This window comes from Diplodia seriata, assembly GCF_021436955.1.
Source record: "Diplodia seriata strain FDS-637 chromosome Unknown scaffold_2, whole genome shotgun sequence".
Classification (NCBI taxonomy): Eukaryota; Fungi; Ascomycota; class Dothideomycetes; order Botryosphaeriales; family Botryosphaeriaceae; genus Diplodia; species Diplodia seriata.
Genome location: NW_027117309.1, coordinates 2535975 through 2555466, shown reverse-complemented (window position 1 = coordinate 2555466; position 19492 = coordinate 2535975). Strand labels below are relative to the sequence as shown.

At 56.1% G+C, this 19492-nt stretch overlaps 6 protein-coding genes across 6 annotated transcripts; 1 reads left to right on the top strand and 5 right to left on the bottom strand.

Annotated features, from left to right (window-relative positions):
* Nucleotides 1-541: 541 nt before the first annotated feature.
* SLS55_002128 (uncharacterized protein) lies at nucleotides 542-1156 on the bottom strand (the record flags this gene model as incomplete). The annotated part of the gene is made up of 4 exons (XM_066773614.1): nucleotides 542-547; nucleotides 591-629; nucleotides 689-888; nucleotides 1066-1156. The coding sequence occupies 4 exons, from the start codon at nucleotides 1154-1156 to the stop codon at nucleotides 542-544; spliced, it is 336 nt and encodes a 111-aa protein (XP_066636181.1).
* Nucleotides 1157-1912: 756 nt separating this feature from the next.
* Nucleotides 1913-3025, bottom strand: SLS55_002127 (uncharacterized protein; the record flags this gene model as incomplete). Its single annotated transcript, XM_066773613.1, has 1 exon — nucleotides 1913-3025. One exon carries the CDS (start codon nucleotides 3023-3025, stop codon nucleotides 1913-1915), a length of 1113 nt encoding a protein of 370 aa, XP_066636180.1.
* Nucleotides 3026-4378: 1353 nt separating this feature from the next.
* On the bottom strand, nucleotides 4379-5251 carry SLS55_002126 (uncharacterized protein; the record flags this gene model as incomplete). Its single annotated transcript, XM_066773612.1, has 2 exons — nucleotides 4379-5171; nucleotides 5247-5251. The coding sequence occupies 2 exons, from the start codon at nucleotides 5249-5251 to the stop codon at nucleotides 4379-4381; spliced, it is 798 nt and encodes a 265-aa protein (XP_066636179.1).
* Nucleotides 5252-6457: 1206 nt separating this feature from the next.
* Nucleotides 6458-14290, bottom strand: SLS55_002125 (uncharacterized protein; the record flags this gene model as incomplete). Its single annotated transcript, XM_066773611.1, has 6 exons — nucleotides 6458-6513; nucleotides 6636-9988; nucleotides 10040-10331; nucleotides 10383-10770; nucleotides 10823-13677; nucleotides 13729-14290. The coding sequence occupies 6 exons, from the start codon at nucleotides 14288-14290 to the stop codon at nucleotides 6458-6460; spliced, it is 7506 nt and encodes a 2501-aa protein (XP_066636178.1).
* A 670-nt stretch (nucleotides 14291-14960) lies between these two features.
* Nucleotides 14961-16124, top strand: POP3 (RNase P and RNase MRP subunit; the record flags this gene model as incomplete). The annotated part of the gene is made up of 3 exons (XM_066773610.1): nucleotides 14961-15043; nucleotides 15113-15163; nucleotides 15452-16124. 3 exons carry the CDS (start codon nucleotides 14961-14963, stop codon nucleotides 16122-16124), a joined length of 807 nt encoding a protein of 268 aa, XP_066636177.1.
* A 2264-nt stretch (nucleotides 16125-18388) lies between these two features.
* SLS55_002123 (uncharacterized protein) lies at nucleotides 18389-19378 on the bottom strand (the record flags this gene model as incomplete). Its single annotated transcript, XM_066773609.1, has 2 exons — nucleotides 18389-19177; nucleotides 19373-19378. The coding sequence occupies 2 exons, from the start codon at nucleotides 19376-19378 to the stop codon at nucleotides 18389-18391; spliced, it is 795 nt and encodes a 264-aa protein (XP_066636176.1).
* Between the last annotated feature and the right edge of the window lie 114 nt (nucleotides 19379-19492).

Sequence of the window (19492 nt, the reverse complement as noted above, 5' to 3'; positions counted from 1 at the left end):
CATCAGCGGAGTAAATTTGAGACAGAGCAAAACCCGATGAATTTGGAAAAAAGCCTGTTGACGTTCTAAAAAAAAAAAGCGAAGAAGTGGGCCCGAGCATCCTCCCCTCCTCCCCTCCCCCCTCCCCCCTCCTCTCCTCCCCTCCCCTCCCCCTCAGACCATGTCCTCGGGCGGCGTGCGGCGGGCGGAAACCCGGCGGGCAGCGGGCCCCGCCTGCCCAACGTAGAGCTCCGGGCTGACGCCCGACGAGACGGCCCGCGCGGCCTCGCCCCGCGCAAGCACGGAGACCTTCCCTTCTCCGGACATGTCCGGCGCGGGCTGCCGGGGGCGGCAGACGGGCGGCGTGGCGGCGTCGGCGGCGACCAGGGCGGGCAGCCCAGGGGAGGGGGGAGAGGGGGGAGAGGGGGGAGGAGGAGAGGTGGCGGCGGCGGCGGCGGCGGCGGTGGTGGTGGTGGTGGTGGCGCCGTTGCTGCTGCTGCTGCTGCTGCTGCTGCTGCTGCTTCTGTTGCTGCAAGCAGCAACAAGTTCCTATCACAGTAAGTTAGCACTATAATAAACATGAAGTAAATGATGCTGTATAGAAAACATACCTGAAGGAACGCCTCGACACGTTCATAGTGTCGGTATGTCTATATGTTTTAGTTACATTAGTCTCTGTATCAAAATGTTGCATTCAAGTTTAACTTACAGCGCGCCTGAAGGCGGCGGCGGCCACCCTTTCGGCGGCGGCGGCCTCCCTTTCGGCGGCGGCGGCCTGCCTTTCGGCGGCAGTGGCCTGCCTGTCCGCGGCGATCTGGCGCCGCTGGAACCAGCGGTCGACCAGCGGCACGAACACCGTCAACATGGTCATCACCACGGTGAACGAGGCGCCAACAAGCACGGGGAAGACTATTAACAAGGTTAGCGCGAACTGCCTAATCGGGTAACTCGTTCATGTGTTGCCTGAAACACGGTTGCCAAGCGGGTACTGTGTCAAGCCATGGGCAGAGATGTTTCAAGGTGCAAATCCTCCTTCTCTTGTGCGCTGTGGAAAGAACTGAAGGGTTGAAGGTATGTAGTACTTACGCCAGTGGGCGGGCTCGGGCGGCCCGGTGGCGGCGGTGGCGGCGGTGGCGGCGATGGTGGTGGTGGGGGTGGTGGTGGTGACGGCGGCCATGGCGGCAGCGGCAGCGGCGGCGGCGGAGGGAAGCGGGGGCATGGTGCTGGTGCTGGTGCTGGTGCTGGTGCTGTGGAGGCCTAGAAGATATCACGAAGTTAGCAAAGATTCTCGAGATTGGATAGGAACATGAAGCCTGATGTGGTCTCCCTACGTACGGAATGGGTGTGAGCCTCGTGCTAAAGAGAGAAGAGAGAGAGGAGAGAGCGCGAAAGAAAAGGTATACCTGTCGAAGCTGCAGTGCTCCTTCCTGCGCCAGCAGCGGACGACTTGGGCAGCGGCCATGGCAGCGGATGCTGCCTTCCTTGCACAGAAAACTGGAGGAAGGCACTGACCAGCACTCAACACCATCGAGAGCTGATGTAACATCAGACTGCAAAGTTCTGCGGCGACATTGCCTGTTCATTCTCTAGATGCAATGAACGCGCCGTTGCCTGCATGCCCGGCGAAGTCGGCTACGCCAGCTAGTAAACTCCAGTTTTTGTCCCAGTCCCACCTTACTGGGAATGGGAGTTGTGGTTCTCCTTCCAATCGCAGCGAGGTCTTGTGTAAGCCGCGCCTGATGCAACGGGCCTTCACTGTCCCGAAACGGAAACACAGTGAACAACATGGAGTAGAACTCAACAGCTATCCCGTCCTTCCACAGAGATATGCAGCTGAATCATGACTTGCATTTTGTTGTATGTACCTAAATAGCAGCTAGACCCTGTGCTCTTGTTCTCGAAGGTTTGGGCACATGAATCATCAAGGGGAGTTTTATTGACGTATAAAGTGATATCTGAGCTGAATCTTTGATCCCATGTAGTTACACAGGAGCTCCCATGGGCGTCCAAAATACTTTCTCCGCTTTGATGTTGGCACTGGCTTCACCTCGGGCTTCTGCGGTTTTAGGAATGGGGGCACCGGGCCACCACTCTCCCGAATCCTCCGCGCGATCAGCAACGCTTCATCGGCATCCCAAACGCCAGCATGCGACACTCCTTCCTCTTTTCCCTCCTTTCCGATGTGCATGTTGTCTACCTGCTCGCAGGTAACTCGCATGTTTTCCTCGCAGCGCTTCCCCGTCTTCGTTAACGCCATTTCCTTAAACTTCAGCTCACTGCGCCCAACTCCTTTCTGTCCCCAAGCGGCGTTTACATCAAAAATGGGGCCGTTTAGAGCCACAAAGAAAATCCCCTGTACCTTTTCCAAGCCTTCAATCAACCTACCCTGTTTGTTGATGGGCAGCCGTGGTATCACAATGTGACGATCAACCCAGAGCCTCCGCGCCAATCCTTCGACGCCCCGCCTAGCAAGTATCTCCTTCAAGGTCCCGACATAGGTACCGTACGCGCCTACACTCGTGATGAAGCGCCAGATAGTAGCAACCACATAGTCCAGCGGTATGTCGAGTGCTTGTGCCGGAATCACTATCTTATTGAGGAACAGCTTCTGGTCTTCCGCTCCCTCGATGCAGTCTCCCACAAATAACTGAGTATGAACGAGGTCATGCCAGTCCCTGTACTCCTCGTGGACTGTACCACCGTAGCGCCTAGTGATTCGGTCCTCGAACGCGGTGCGGGCCCTGGCGAGATTCTCGCCGATCTCGAATATGAGCCGAACATCCAAGTCGGACAGGCCTACGCCGGAAACGCGAGGGTACGAGGAATAGGGCGCATAGTCGATTGTGAGAACGAACTCAAAGAACCGACCGAGACTGACGACATTGCGAAGGTCGGGAGCGGTGGCGGGGCAGAACTCGGCGTCAAGGGCGAGGCCGACGGCTTCGGAAAGTACGGAGGCGTAGGAGGGTGCGAGGTCTGCAGCTTCGTCCGACGTGCTTGGATCAGTTGCTGGTGGTGTTGCAGGCTGGTGAACTCCGGAAGCCATTGTGGTTGATGCTTCTGCGTTGCGAAATTCCCCTGTGGTGGCCGGCTGCATAGTTGTCGATACTGATTATCGGAAGTGGGCGACTGCCATAAGTACCCTACGGCAGTCGCGGTTCTGACCAAGCGCTCAACACTGGAACACCCGCATCACTCGCCCAATCATAACCCAGTACTGCCAGTACCGCACCCCCGCGCGACTTGGGCAGGACCCTGCAAGATTTCTCAAGCCGGCCATGCGGCACCCGCTCATGATAAGCTGGGCCCGTTGCAGAAAGGTGACACAAGGGACCATCGCCTTTTTGTCATCCGTACGCTTTATCCCACAAGCGCTGTCTAGAAGTCATAGGCAGTAAACCATTAAGCTACGTAGCCGTTACCAGCTGGATAATAAAAGAAACGGCCGAGTGGATCTATATACTCCACTTCGTCACTGTACCGGACTAACTATCGCTGAGCTCGCTTTTTACCCTAGGCGGCGAGCGTCATCAGTACCATGGTCGTTGGCCCAGACGAAGTCCCTGAAATGCCCACGTGCTACCCAAAAGATACGTGCAGTTATTACCCGCCTACACTACGGCGGAAATATCCAAGAGGTGCGGAAGCGAGTCTCAGGCCTTTGGGATGAAATTTGGGGTGTAAGTTTGAGGTTTACAACCACATCCGCTACTCTTCTTCTTCTCAACACCTTGTAAGTTTTTCGAACATGATATATATAGTGACTACGCCAAACCGAACACTTAAATGAGTTCCACGTCACCTGGTGCAGTGGGTAAGGGTACCAACCTTTACAACAACGTTGGATTCCGTCTTTCGGGAAGCTAATTTCACCGATTCCCTCGGCGAAACATGGTCGATTATAAAGCATGGTAAAGTCTCCCACACCTTCGACCGGGCCGCCCAACTTTCGACAAACCCTTCTCCGCTACCAGCAATCCCCAGACATTGCGGCCTCCAACAAACCACCAGCTTCATCACATTCGCCATCACAGTCGATCTCCCGCCTCCCGACGTCCTGAACATGAGCCTCTCCGACGCCGCCGTCAGGCACATCTTCGAAGTCGCAGAGAAACGTGAAAGCTCCCATGATCACTGCAATTTTCCAAGGAGGTCTGGAGAAGGCGAGGTCACTGGGCGAGGAGATTCTTGTGTGTGAGCCGAAACGCTCAGATGGTGATCATTCGGTGCCTCCGTGATGGATGGAAAAAGCACAAAAACGCCTACGCTAAAGCCCTGGGAGAACCAGCTCCCCTCCGCAAAGCACAAAAACACAAACTACCTTAGCCTCGACGAACCGGAACCAGCCGGCCATCTTCGGCGGACGCCAGCGCCCCCGATCCCCCCCTCCCCCACGCTCTCACGCCCTCGCCCTCGCCGCCAGCAGCTCCGCCCAGTCCGGGCAACCCGCCCTCGCCTCCTCCCACTCCGCCCTCAACCTCCCCTCCTCCGCCACCACACCCCCCACCCACCCCATCACCAGGGCCCTCTCCGCCCTCTCCCTCTCCATCTCCTCCTCCCCCTTCTCGACCAACACCACCCCGGCGCTCCCCCTCTCCACCACCCATCCCCCCACCTCCCCATCAACCCCCTCCAGCCCGACCAGCGGCGCCGGCACACCCCTCCTCTTCCTCTGCCCCCTCTCCCCCAATCTGAACTCCCTCCCGGGCCACATCCGGAACACCAGCCCTCCATCGCGGGGCCCAACCGCCGGCGGCAGGCCCCCGGAGACGCCGCGGACCGGGACGGGCGGGCGGGCCACCTCGTCGACGTCCGCGAAGCAGGACTGCAGCGGGCGCAGGTGGTGGTGGAGGGTGGCCTGGGCCACGCAGCGGCGCTTGTTGCCGCCGTTCTTGTCGTTGCGCGTCGCCACCGGCCGCGGGTTGGGGAAGCGGTCGGCGACGTGGCGGCGGGCGGCGGCGACGGCGCGGATGGCGGCGGGGTTGGCGAAGAAGGCGCCGCCCGCGGCGCCCGCGGACGGCGGGAGGAAGATGTCGGCGGCGGCCCGCCCCGGCCAGGTCTTGAGGATGGCGGCCTTGTTGTTGTTGTCGTCGTCGTCGCCGAAGAGGTCCTCGGCCTTGCGCTTGCGGTTGGGCGGGACTACCCACGCCCCAGTCGGACCGGCCAACTGGTGGTAGTCCCCCCGGCGCTCGCTGGAGGGCGCGATGCTGCTGCTGTGGCGGTGGCTGCTGCTCCAGCTCGGGGCTGGCGCCAGCGCCGCCGGCGACGGCATGAAGGTGGCTGCCAGGCCACCAGACAGCGGCCCCTCCCGCCCGCGGGGGTGGCTGCTGCTGGGGCTGCTGGCGTTGCGGCTGGGCAGCGGCGGCGTGATGACGGCGATGGGGGTGGGAGCGGCGGCGGCGGCATCAGCGGCGGCGGCGGCGAAGGCTGTCGACACCAGGTCGACGACGATGGGCGTGGGCGTGGGCGTGGCGGCGGCGGCCGAGGCGCTGCTGGTCGGACCAGCCGAACCAGCGTTGGCAGCCGTGCTGCCGTTGGTGGACATGATGGCGGTGGTGTGTGTGTGTGTGTGTGTGTGTGTATGTGTATGTGAGGGGGGCCGAGGAAAGAGGAAGGGGTCTGGGGGACAGGCGGCTTTTATGGGCGGCGGCAGTGTGAAAGCTGCAACAATAGGCAGCAGAGAGACAATAGTAACAATAAGATGGAATGGCTGACATGAGAAAGTGAAGGGAGGTACAATAGGAACAATAAGATGGGGTGGTTGGCATGTCGAAGTGAAGTGAGGTCGAACAGGTGGAGCCGTGGAAGTGAACGAGACACAAGCAAGAGTCATTCTTACACCAGCGACCGGCGTCGTAGAAGAAATTTGGAAACCGTCCCTTATCATTCAGCAATCGTGTGTTGCATATCCATCGTAATGCTCGGACCAGAGCATGTCCCATCAAGTCATTGTGAAGTGAAAAGACAGACCATGACAAAACCCCTCTCGCCTGCACCTTCAGCGCTATAGGAATAAGGCGAAGGAAAATAAAATGAATCGAAAGGAGAGAATCTCAATCCAGTGCTGTCCCGAATCTCCAGTAAAAGTTTTTCTTGCCCATTTTTGTCCCGTCGCCGTCGCCATGCAAAAGAAAGACCTGAGTTGCCTGTCGGCCCATCGCAGAATGCCCCTAAGCTGGGCGCCAAAACGTTATCCCAAAGAAAGAAGCAAGAATAGTGATACTACCAGCAAAGCAACTTCCGGTGGCATGCAATCAGCCTTGATGCATATGGAGAGGAAAGAAGCCATCTCCAGACCAATGCAACCCGACCGGAAGTCGGATATCCCACAAACACTACCATGAGAAAACCCAGTAATCACCACCCCATTTTGAAACCATACCTTCGGCAGCCTCTAATACGCCAATTCGCCAATATGAGGATGTTGCCGTTACGACAACCAATGAAGTTTCGAGGTCGACGGCTTCGCTCAGCCCTCTCAAACGGCCTCGACATCGTTGTCCGTGAATTCCAGTTCCTCGTCGCCCGAGAAAGCTGTTGTTGCTCGAGCGTTAGTTGAAATTTGACTATGTGCTGGAGAAAGAGGATTGACGTGGAGGAGCGGAACCCCCCTCAGCAGCCCAGCTGGTCATGTCCATCGCCATGCGCATACTTACCCGAATCGTACTCGTCACTTTCAGGCCACTCCCTGCAAATCTGCGCCACTGCGTGACATCTTTGCTCAAGCTCGTCGAACTGGACGGTGGTGAAGGTGTCGGGCCAGGCGGTCCGAAGCGCCCTGAGGAACTGATTGCATTCGACGATGACTGAGTAGAGGCAGTTAACAATGTTCCGGGGGACATCGGCGTCTCTGGCCATGACAGTCACACGCTCGTAACAAACGCAAATCAGGTTTCGCACTGCGTTAAAACGTGCGCTGTGGGCCTCCTCCGTATCCCATTCTTGCCGGGCGCAAACTCGGCCGGGAAGGTGGTCAGTGATCAGCTTCTTCGTGATGTTTAGAGTCGTAGTTTGGACTTCGGCGACCTCGAAGCACAAGAGCCGGGGTACCCACATCTGCGCCAACCCGACCATCTGAGTGTAGAAGAAATCCGGATATTTGCGGCTGATATGCTCGTTTTGAATGAGCGAGAACCCATGGACGAAGCCGCAGAAAGACTCTCCCAAAAGGTGTTTTTCGGGAACCATGCAGCCGACAATGTCGCGAGCCATCGACTGTACATCTCTCGGTCGGGGCGCGTACGTGCAGTACGAGAGCGCTGCCGTCACGAACGGTGCACCCACTGCCGGCATCAACAATTCGACTCCCTCGAAAATTGTGACGTGGATGGCCCTGAGTTGACCGGCGGCCGGCTCAACTGCCAGCATGGCCTTGACAATCTCGTCCGGGGCAAAAGGCCGCGACTGCTCCATCGTATCCCACGTCTCAAGGAGCCGATTGAGGACCGTCAAGCAATTGTTCTTCTTGTCCCACCGGTAGAACAATGTCCACTCCGGCTGTGTGAACGGGAATTTCTGCTGCTCGGAATCAGAGCACGACCGAATGCGCTCAACCGTGTTCGGAACGAGTTCAGCTTCCAGATCAATGTGCTGGAGGAGGCTTGACAGAAATGCGGTCATATCAGTATAGGAAGGCGTGCTGCCCTTCCTGTTGATGACTCTCCTGATGTGCGGGTATCGTTCGTCCGTCTCCTGAACAGTGTCGAGACTGTAGATCTCCAGACACAACATCAGGAACCCGTGGTCCAGCAGTAGCGCGACCTCATGTTTGCCCCAGTCGGCCATGGCGCAAAGGAACTGAAAGTATATCTCCCAGACACGCTGGGTCAAGTCGAGCCCGCGAGCGCAGTGACCAAGGTCCGTGACCATTGACCTCATGCGTGAGAGTATATCGGACAACGCCCCGTCTTTACTTTCCTCCAAAGCTTGCTCCAGGTCGGGTTCGGTGACATCCAGGCCATACCTGGAAGGGTCGCGGCTTCGAAGTTCCCTCAGCTCGTCGACGATGAAGCAAGCAACGTGCCAGCCGACTAGATTCCCGGCATCAGCCTGGTGTGAATAGATGAACCAATCAGCCAAGGCATTCTCGTGGCTGCTGATCCAGTCATTTGCCAGTTTGGTACACTCAGTACACGGGAATATAGCCCTCTTCAAGTCACTGATCAGCTTGGCCAACTCGTCTATGTCCTGACTGCGACCGGTCACTTCATACATGTGCTCCAAAGCCATGTTGATGACGCAATTCTCCAGCTCATGCCCGTCGGAACAGACTCCTTTGTTGATCGTCCGCATCTGCACAAGCAGTTTCCGGATGAAGGATGCGTGGGCCTTGTCGAACATGCAGTATTCCCGGATATGGCGCTCATTCTCGGCGCTGACCCGCTCCTCGACATCCTTGGGCATCATTGCGATGGGGTTTAGCGACTGAGGAGCACGAAGGACACTTGTACCATCCTTGTCGAGCGACGAGGCACGCTGATAGAGGAGCATGTAGGCGGATGTATGCCTGCCGTTCCCACCGAAGCACTCGTTCTCGACTTTACCAAGGTCCTGCTCGGTGACAGTGTCGTCGTTGAACTTGATCCACTTGGCATGACCCTGGTTACCCGGACGGACGCGGACATAAGACCAATAATGGCCCTGCTCAACGCCTCCTGCGTGGACCAAGATGCCAACGAGCTCGAAAAAGTCATCGTCAATGGGCTGGTCCGGTTCACTGAGATACTCCACCTTGTACGGGCTCATGTTGATGCGTGAGGGGAAGCGGAAATGGTCGTTGATCTTACTCCGAGTCATTGTAAACGGATCGAAATCGAATCGCTTCAGATGGACGATGAGGTTGTCGGGAACGCTTTTGAGGCAGGTGCGCTTGACCGCGTTTACCAGGCGACCACCACAAGGCTCACATTTGTACTTGTTCTCGCCTTCCAGGCTTTCGCCCTCGACATAGGCTCTCAGACTGTCCTCAAGTGACTCCTTGCCCTTGACCTCCAGAGGCAAGTTGAAGAGTGTCTCGGTGGTCTCTGAGACATGTTGGCAGTCTTTGGACTTGATCTGGTTGACAGAGCAACCGCCGTAGAAATTCCGTAGGCGCTGTTTGTCATCTGCGGTGCGTAGTTCGCTCTCAAGCTGGTCCATGAGTAACCGGAAGAATTCCTCGGTGTCCATTTGGATTGCGACATTGATCGGCTTCTTGTCGATGCCGCGCACGCAGTGAGCGAAAGGTTTCATATCGACCGATCTTGCGTAGCTGCTTTGCATGGTGGCAAACAGGTCTTGCATGGCGTTCAGCAAGCCATCTTTGGTACCACATTCGGCCTCAAACACGAACTTCCTGAACTCTATGTCCATGAAAAGCTGCGTCATCATGGAGTTCATGTAGCACAGAGCCTGTGGGTTTTCCAATCCCACGTAACCCGTCTCAGAACGGAGATCTCTTGGCCCGGACAGCACATAGTTGTCGTCTTTGGCATGGGTATTGTCATGCAGTAGGTTACGGATGGACCCAACCATTTGGGTGTACACGGCGGTGTCCTCGCAGAGTGCCGTTATCAAATCATAAAGCTCATCTCTTGTTTTCGTCTCCAGCACGGGAAGGGCCTCGCTTGCACCAAGCCCACGTGTGCCCGCCATGTCAGACACAGGGGGGAAGAGAAATTTGGTGAAAATGCTTGCAGCGAGGCCCTCGATGTTCAATGGCTTTTTAAACGACTTGAGAGATGAGACTGCCGTACGGAGGAGTTGAGCAAAACCGGAGATGACGAAATCAATCTCGGAGCGGCCGACGCAAGCCTCGTATTTGTGCGCCAGGAGGAGCTCGCTCCATGTAGAGATGTAGGACCTGAGGCCACCTTCATCACGTCGGTGTTCGTCATACCAGCGGAAGATCTTGACAGACATGTCGAAGAGCTGTTGGCAGGATTTTGGGTAGTGCGAGACGCGTGGCAGAAGGTTTGTCAAGATGTTCCAATAGAAAGACACGAGTTCGTCTTTGCCAACGAGAGAATCACTGCTGAGCAATAAGCATCCGTCCACCAGGCGAAGGTGAGAGTATACATACCTAGATAGGTGTTGGCACTCGTTCTCGATGTTGATTGATATGGACTCGCGGAGCTTTTCGCACTCATGCGAAACCAAAAGTGTGAAGTGGAGGTCGTCGAGGCCTGCCTGAGACTTGAATCTGTTCCAGACACCAGAGCTGTGGTTGAATGCCTCTAGCAAGGCCACGTAACATTGGAATGCGAGCTGGACGTTCGATGTGCTTAAAGCAGCTTGCAAGAAGGACATAAGACGGTCAGTAAGACGCGTTTCGTTGTCGAAGTACGATGCCGACACCTCTGTGTCAACACTCTCTGTAATTCCGTCAGTATTTTGCCTCGCTTTAGGTTTGATCATCTCCCTACCCTTCAACAATTCCGTAAATGTCTCCAGGACGGCCTGGGCAAGAAACTCATCGTGCGGTCCGGACAGAGTGTCGTTGATGAGCCCCTCGTTCTGAATCACAGCATTGAGGAGCTGAACGGAATGACTGATTAACTGCACATTCAACGGAAGGCCCTGCTCTACATTAATCGCTGCTTCCTGGGTTGCTGAAGACATGCGAGGGTATACCGATCTCAATTGGTTCCCGAAATCTTTACGGAGGGTCGAGACAGAGATTCGGGCTTTGAACAACTTTCCTGGGGAGAAAGAGGACTTGAAAGTGTCCGATATGGACTCTGTCTGTCGCCCTCCGTACGTAACGGCCAGAGCTTTCCCATGCGGGGGTAGCTGGTTCAGGAAATCGTATGCCTACAAAGGTGTTAGTCTTGCCATGGTCAAATAAAAGAGTTCCTTAGCTTACAGCCTCGCTCATAGAGTCATCACCGCCATCCAAGAAATCGAAGATGGTGTCGTAATGCTTGAGAATCTCTTTCTCAATCAAACTCGAGCTCCCTCGACCATTCGCGGGAGCCGCAATTTCACCGACGTTCTTGACCAGAATGGCACCCTTTTGGTGAAGGGATAAATCACGTAACGTCCTATTACCCAGCGCCTGCAGATCAAGTGGGGCACCACCATGGATCATTCGGAATTCGCTGAACCCGGTCCAGTCACGCAGGCGCTCCACAAGCCATGACAACGATTGAAGATCCCCCACTTCAACAGTGTGGATATGCCCGATGTCGGCGCCGATCGCTTGGAATTTGATCGCCTGGATGTCGCCGACTGTATCTTCCATCCTTGCAGGGATGTCGGGTTTTCTAAGACGGGGCGACGTAACCTGAAGGTCAGGGCGTTGCTTGACCACGCTAAGCAGCACTGTCAGGAACAACAGGGTCCTTCGGAACTGGAGCTCAAGCATCTTCGAATCTTCCCTTACGCCCACGTCTCCCATCTCTACCTCGTCAGAAATGCTCGTGTTGCCGGACTTTTTCAAAGCGGAATATGCGGTCACCATCTGGTCTATGCAGCGATTGATGAGGGCAGTATGGGTATCTTGAACGACATTAGGAAATTCTTCGGTGTGTTGGTTGAAAGCTTGCGGATCCAAATAGAAGTTTGCCAGGTATTCCGCTGTGATCTTCTCAATTGTGTCGGAAGGCGCTGTGAGGATGACATGCCAGAGTAAATCCACGATGAGTGGCTGGAATATCCCATCAGATGTCATTTCACTTTCTGTCGAAGTGCGCCGCTGGTAGTCTGTCAATTCACGCAGAAAGTCAAACAATCCAGTGGTATAGAAGTCCGGGTTCAGCGTCGGGAGGAGCTCAGTTGCGCAGATGTCAAGAAAGGCATTCTTCGAAACTTGCGATCTCGCCAAGGAAGAAAGTTGGTGCCATGCGACGTCTTGAAGATCAGCACCTATGGCACGGGGGCCAACCAGATGGTCCCAAACCTTTTTCTCTGTCGCCGCAGCCAGGGACGTGGGCGAAATGTTCATCAGGTGAAACAGAAGCTGAAGCCGTGATGTGAGTGGTACGTCGAGGCCTTTCCGAGGGTTGTTCTTTTCTGCTGCTACGAAGGAGCAAAGCTCTTCTGAGACATCCTCAGCCACATTAGTTCTCAGGAGAATGTCCGAGTCGGTAGGCATAGCTGAAAGCATGGTGAATATGATTTCAGCGTTAGCAGCAGCCTGAAGTGTCTTGTCTGCAATGCCTGTAGCACAGGACCGATATATCTCAGCTTTGTCATCTGCAGTGGCGAATTCCCCCCGGGAAAAGAACGCAAGCTGTTGGATCGCGGAATGGTGCATCAGCTGCAGGACTGGAGCTGAGGACTCTGTGGGAAAAGGGTAGGTCTCTTGTGCCAAGTGGACACAGAGCGAGAAGATAGCCATCCTCCTCGGCTCCTCCGTCCACTTATGCAGGTCGACCCGAGCTTTCTTCTGGATGCCGTCGCAGATGCGTCTAAACAGCTCCGCAAAGGATGTCGAGAAGCTAGACAGCGGGAGAGTCTTGAATTTGGTGCAGAGGTAGAGAAGGTCCGAATTGGACATCAGAAACACCGTATGAATGGTCATCTCGATCAAAGCTTCCGCCATGCGTGGATCCTGGTTCTGGGTAATGGCGTCCCAAATAGCGTCGGTCTGTGCTTCTCCATAGTTCTCAGTCACTGCAAGGAAGCCGACAATATTACCGCTCCGGGAGACAAGCTGAGGGTGCGAGTCGACGCCGATGATGTAGTCGATAATCTTATCTTCCAGCAGGATTTCCGCGAAGTGGCGGAGAATGTATTTGTTGGGGAACTTTTGGCTCCAGTTGGTCCAGACCTGAATGAACTGGGTGTTCATATTCTCGATAGCGTAAATGCGGTGTGCCATATGCCCCTTCAGTACGTACTGTTCCAATGTCTTGAGCGACCATGACATGTGGAGGACCTCCGGGATCAGCAAGTCATGGTGGGTGTCTCTCGAATCTTTGTAGATATATGCAGCCAGTTGGCGGGCGACGTCCGAGTCCAGGTAGGCGGCGCTTGACATGATTGATACAGCCGCGCTGACGAGCTCGATACAAAGTTCGATAGGAGCTTTCAGAGATGTCTGGATCTCCTGGTCAATCTCCTTGAAAAGTGAGAAGAGCGTGTGGGCCATCCAGCGGCGATCGTTGCGACTGACTCCGGTTCTCCAACTTGACGCGAAATTGGCCAGCCAAGAGAGTAGAGTCAATATTTCTTCGGCAGCCAGGCGGAGGTTCGGCTCGGCAATACCCATCCTCACCAGACTGGTCAGACATGAAGGTCCATCCAGCTCCATGACGAAACTGGACATGATAGTAGAGCATACAGTCTTCAGTTCGTCAGGATCCTGGCCAACAAGCTCATTCATCAGTATCCAAAATGGTAGATCCTCGCGGAACCGTAGGATGTCTTTCATGATTTTCATGTGGGAAAAGGCAACAATTCGTGAGTTGTTGACGGAGTAAGTGCCGGCTTCAAGGGCCTGGATTTCGACTTTGAGCATTTGCGCAACGCACTTTGCATATGCGCTCCACAAGTCCCGCAGGGCGTCAACCTCGCCATGACCAGGGTCCAGGTGGAAGGCTTCCCCATATGTAACCTGACGCTGAGAGATGCGGTGGAACATCTTGGCAATCTCGTCCCAGAATATGGGCTCCTGCAGGTACGTAGTGCGCGCGTCAAGCTTGCCATCGTGGACGTACTCCGCAAGTAAACGCAGCCAATCCTTAAGCTGGGTCAGCTCGCCATCAGTGGCATGGCCTGTTAAGCATCAGTATCAACTTCAGGTAGTGTGTCTGAAAGAGCTCTTACGTGGCTTTGCGATCAGGTTTAACATTCCGCCTAGCGCATTCTCCCGGCCGTATTTTTCTGCGAACGGGAAGGACTCGAATATGTCGCCGACGAAGGCTACTTCCTCGTCTTCCTCATTCAGTTCTACTAGGTTATCCGAGGAGCTGCCCATATCGTCAGTGTCGTCCACAGCGATCTCGACCACGGGGCTGGAAGCGGCGTCGGGCGATAGCGCGGAATCGGTTCGTTCGGCGTCTGGAGGCGGGGTGTGGATCTTGCTTTTGGGCGACGATGCGGAGAGCGAGGAGCGGAGGGTTGTGCTGGAATCGGAGTCTGAGTCCGCAGCCATGTAGTCGACAGCCTTGTCTGCGTTCGTCGCGGGGTCGGCGGCGGGCTCGGCGGCGGCGCGAGTGTGCGAGGGAGTTTGCGGCGGGCGCAGGTTGAGAGTGATGCGACTGGGAGTGTTAGGGGTGCGGGAAACGGTATCCACGGTTTGCTCGTGCTGTTCCATGGGTGTTGCGGGCGCGTTAGCACCCAGGTACGCCGGGCTGTCGGCGGCGGCTTGGTCCAGATCCTGGGACATTTTGCGGACAGCACGACTGCCGCTATCCAAGCGGGGGCGTTTGAATCGCGAGGGAGAGCAATCGGCGTCTTCCATAGAGTCACGGCGCTCTTCAGGCGACTCCAGGCTCGCTGGCGGGGTGCAGTTCCTCAGGCTGGACGAATCCATAGCATGTTGCGCGTCCATGAGTCAGCCGACAGGTCTACCGGAGATGGCAGGAGCTGCAGAAGGGTCCAGGAAGCCCAGCAGGCAGGCGGAAGTGAGGGCGGAGGCAGGTCGGCAGCATGCGTGAAGCTCTGGAAGCTCGGCTGCCTGCAATTGCTTTTTGGCGAGCAGCGCCGCGCAGAAGCCGGGGGCAAGGCTGCAGGCTCCGGACAGCACGGGGTGGCCAGCACGCAGTGGAGGCGGCGGGAGCGTACAGCAGCCAAATTGGACGGGTGCGACGGACGGCGACGACGGTCGAGGTGCGTAGAGGACGCGTCGCGGGGTGACTTCGCGGGAAGGCAAGTGCGCAGCTGGGCGTGAGCTTATGCTGTCGCCTCTTAGTCGCGGCCGCGCCGTGGCTGATTCGTCGGCCCGCCTCACCCACTCCGCGGGCGCCCTAGCACAGCACCCGCTCCGCTCCGCAGCCACTTGCACCTCACGATCCTCTCAACAAGTGCCTTCGCCAGGTGTTGCGGCGCAACGCAGCATGGCAGACGCGCCCGCCAAGAAGGCCCTCCGCCCGGGCAAGCCCGTCTTCAAGCTCGACGTCCCCTACACCCAGCCCCAATGGTAGGTTGTTTCAGCGCGCGGGAATGCTGCAACACCACCAGCTGTGCAGCCGTTGATCACCTTTGCCAGGCCCCAGATTTCGACCGCCGACCATGACATCATGCTCCAAATGCTGGTCAAGTACGTTTCCCTCCATCTCTCCACCGCTGTTTCCACCCAATGCCTTTTGTTTGCCATCTCAAATGCTCTTTTTGCCCGCTGCAAACTCTGTCGCGCTACTTGCTTTTTCGCCCACCAGCAACCCTAGGGCCCTGGTGCTCAGTCGCCCAGCTACCCCGGCTGCCGCGCATCATGCTATTGGCTTGCGCAGGGTCTACCCTCCTCCAGACCTGCTCCTCAGGAGGCTCGGAGGCGATCATGAAGTCACCGCAACAGCATTCCCCAGCCGCATATCTAACCGACACTTAGTCTACTTGCCCCCATTGGCCAACACCGCTCCGCCCACGTTACGCCTTCGAAGGGCAAGCGCAGCAAGAAACGCAAGCGCCATGGGGCTCCGAGCAAAGCTGCGACGGCAGCGCCGCCGCCTCCGCCTGACATTACACGTCACATTACCGTTGGCATCAACAGCACTACGCGCCATCTCGAACAGAGGGCGCAGGCTGCCGGTGGTGCTCAACCGGACCCAGCGCAAGGAGAAGCCACATCGGATCAAGTGGACCCGTCGAAGCAGCCACTCGCAGACGCGCGAGATGAAACGAACGCGCCGCCACGCCTCTCCAAATCTCTCCGCCACTTGTCCTTAATACTCACCCTGCAGCCCCCTTCATCTATCACGACTTCACATCTGCCGCTCCTCACGCATACGGCCTCGCGCGGCCTCGCTTCATCCGAAACTGCACTCCTCGTCCCACTCAAGCCGGCCTCAGAGCCCAAGCTCGCAACTGCTCTGGGCCTTCCCCGAGTTGGCGTCATCGGAATCATGGACGACGCTCCAGGCGCCGAACCGCTGATCAAGTACGCGCGCGAAAGGGTCTCAATCACAGATGTCCCGTGGTTGCGCGAGGCGTCCGAGGGCCACTATCTACAGGTCAACGTGCTCACCGAGCAATCCGGGACGAAAACGGGGCCTGGAAAATAGAATCTTGCTCCCGGGTGATCCACGTGTGCACTTTAAATTCCGAAGCACGCACAGTTCACTAAGCATGTGATGAAACAATCAAAAGAAAGGAATGGTGCCGTGACCGAGGTAGGCTATCGTTTCTGATTCAAGCAATCACATCGCATATCGAGATCTGTGATGTCATCGTCTGCTTCAACGGCACCTGGGCGGCCCTTTGCGAGCGTGGCCCACCGACTTCTGTCTCTCAGATGTGGTTGGATTACATGTGAGTCTGAAATGCGGACACATTCGTCCATGTACTCCATTCTATAACCCTGTAGGAAGAATGTAGTGTCCTCAGCAGGTTAGAAGGCTCAAGTCGTCTGTTTTCTACCGGGGCATGGAACGTGGATGTTATAATGCAGCTCCCTCATATCTTTCTCTCGCATTTTCAATGAAGCGGTTGGGCGCCGCGGGAAGCCTACTTCCATATGCCCGCAGGCAACAACAATGACGACATACCCTCCCATCTGGACCTTTCCACACGCGCGCCACACGTGACACACGCCCCCCAACGAGGATACTCCCGAAAATTGCATCCTGCGAGAACCACATCGTGGCATCCGCAAAGAAAAACTGCCATGCAAATATTGATACCGATCAACGATGCATCGACCGATAGCCGCGCACACGCACCAAGCCCAGGTTGCGTCCAGGCTTTGGCATGCCAGGCAATTGTCCCATGCGAATGCATATGCACCCCATCGTGACTCAACCATCCCACCACACACACACACATCAAGAAGAAAAGAGCCTAGAACATGCCATTTTCCCATGTCGCATGAATCCGCCTAACGGCTATCAGCGGTCCGTTTCCTTTCCCCGACCACACCCCTATCGTATCAGAGAGAGGAAGGAAAACAAGATCGACCACCAGGAACGGACCCACAAGAAAACAGCATCACACCATATACACACAAGAGCTACCACAAAGCATGTGAAGAAACACGCGTGCCTCCATCCGCTCGTCCGGCGGACCAACCAAACAGACCAAGAGCGCCCGTGTTAAAGCGGCGATTGGGCGCATCAACGAGGTGTGATGGCAAAACCGGCAGAAAGGGAAAACAATAAAAAAAAATCAAGATTTCAGGAATCGTGAGATTTATCTCTCGATCCATGTTCGGATGGGACGAGATGATTGCAAATCGATCAGCATGAATGTCGGCCAGACGAGACCGAAGCTAGCAGGTGGCAGTAGGGTGTGGTGAGGGGAAGGGACAAGGTGGATTAGTAACGGATTTACCCACAAGGCATGCGATGCTTGCATGAAGCTCGCCAGCACCATATGCATGCTCGGGTATGTAATGTTAGTGGAGGATGGAAGGTTGCTTGCTCCACAGCGGATTGCCAAAGCAATTGAGCCCACGTACAACTACTCCAAGTTCTTCGCTTAGGTGGTTACATCCAACATGCCTGCATGAAAATGTGTGGCTTTTTGGACTTTTCACATCGACATCCGGATATTGCTTCGACTTCCAGGTAAAAGGGCTCCGAAAAAAGGTCTATCTACGTCTGGACCTTTGCTTTTACTACCGAGGTGGACTCAAATTTCTAGAACCCACTGTGGTCCAGGAAAGCGATCGATCTCATATGTAATAATAATTTAAAGAGGATTAGGCTGGCCGCAGGGGTTTCTTAGGCACAGAAGCGAAGATTGAGAGCCATATAATATTTGTTGTTAATTTCTGCCAGCAGCTGTGCTCGTGTTGGTGCAAACTAATGTTTATAGTAGTAGTGTGGTAAAGGGTTTTGTTACATGAAGAGAACAAGAGACACAAGAAGTGAAACGAGTTGACTTTGTGAAAACCCCATCACTACGGCTCCCTCCAACTCCTCCCATAATGTGGACAATAGAAAAGGAGATGATCAAAAGCTACATTTACCGATAGGCGCGTATCGTCGTGCGGTACCCATACCGAGTGAGTGAAAGATGCCGATCCCCGCATGATTTGATATGCGCATGCTTGTGCTTTTGCTCCGAGACTCCAACGATGTTTGTGATGTCATATGCGCCCTTTCCATCCGATAGGAACCTGTTGTGAGCGCCAGAAAGAGGAAACGCGATCCCTAGTTTGGAAACGAGAAAGGAGAGAATCGGATGTGAAAAAGGAAAAGATACAGCAGAACGGAACCGATACGAAAAAGAAGCGGAAGGGTGCTTATCCTTCTCAACCACCCCACAATCCGAACGTCTTGCACCAGCCCCAATGTTCGGCAGGTGCAACGTGAAGAATTGGGCTCGTTCACACGAGGCCGCTCAGGCCCAAGCCCAGTCTCTCAGTTCGGCGGACCCTCTCTTCAAGCGCACCTATTGCTCCCTTCATGCCTGACCACCATAGCTCAAACTCCTTGGCTATCCGTGCGTCAGGGTCGCGCTCGGACGGACGCACGACACCCACCCGCTTACATTCGCCCCACTCGGCGTCAACCCGGCGCGCGGCGTGCCGCAGCCGCACCAACGCTACGCAACGTAGCTCCGCCATCTCGGCAGCGTAGTACGTAGCATGCGGGTGGCGCGGCGGGTTGATGAATGGGCGCAGCGGGGACAAGACGTTGACCAAATTACTCGGCGTTGAAGGAGTGCAAATGGGTGAGCAGGGCATCTCGGTGTCCGGGGAAGAGACAGGCGAGGCTAGTGACGTCGGAGGAGTGGGCGGCGGCGTGTGAGACTGTTGTTGGGCGAACTTGTCATCGACCGGGAAATTGAACGGAGAGAGAATGGTCGGAGGGCTGGCGGGAGTGACCGGTGAGGACTCGCCCGGCGTTCCGGGCATCGACGAGACTGCGGACCGGTCACTAAGGACGTCGCTGCTGCCCGAGGGAGTAAGAGACGGTGTGGAGAGCGCGGGCGTCGCGAGCGAGTCGTGCCGAGAACGCGGGCCCTTGGTCAAGGTATCGAAGTTCATGTTGCTGAGCAAAATGTCCAGCTCGGGTCCCGCGGGGGAATTGCTTTCGATAGGGTCGTTGCCATAGACACTGTCTTGCGGCTCGTCCTGCTCTTCAAGGTCGGACAGCAATGTAGTCCGGATTTCCTGCAGCCGCTCAAAACCTGTGAGCACAGCTGCTCCGGCATGCTGCACGCTCACTATGTGGGGTCGCAACCGGTCAGGAAGGCTCTCCCAAAGATCCTGCGCCATGCTCCACGTAGGCAGGTGCGAGGGACTGAAGCTGAAGGCATCGACGTCTCTCGGGCAGTGGGTGCGCCGGGCAGACACACCTGCTGTGACGGGCATGAGTGTCTTTTTCAGTGAGGGACGACGGTAGTGATTGCGTGGCGGCGAGCCTCCGTTTGCAGAGAGATACGAAGGCGCGGAGGGGGCGCAAGCGTATGTTGAAGTGATTGCCAT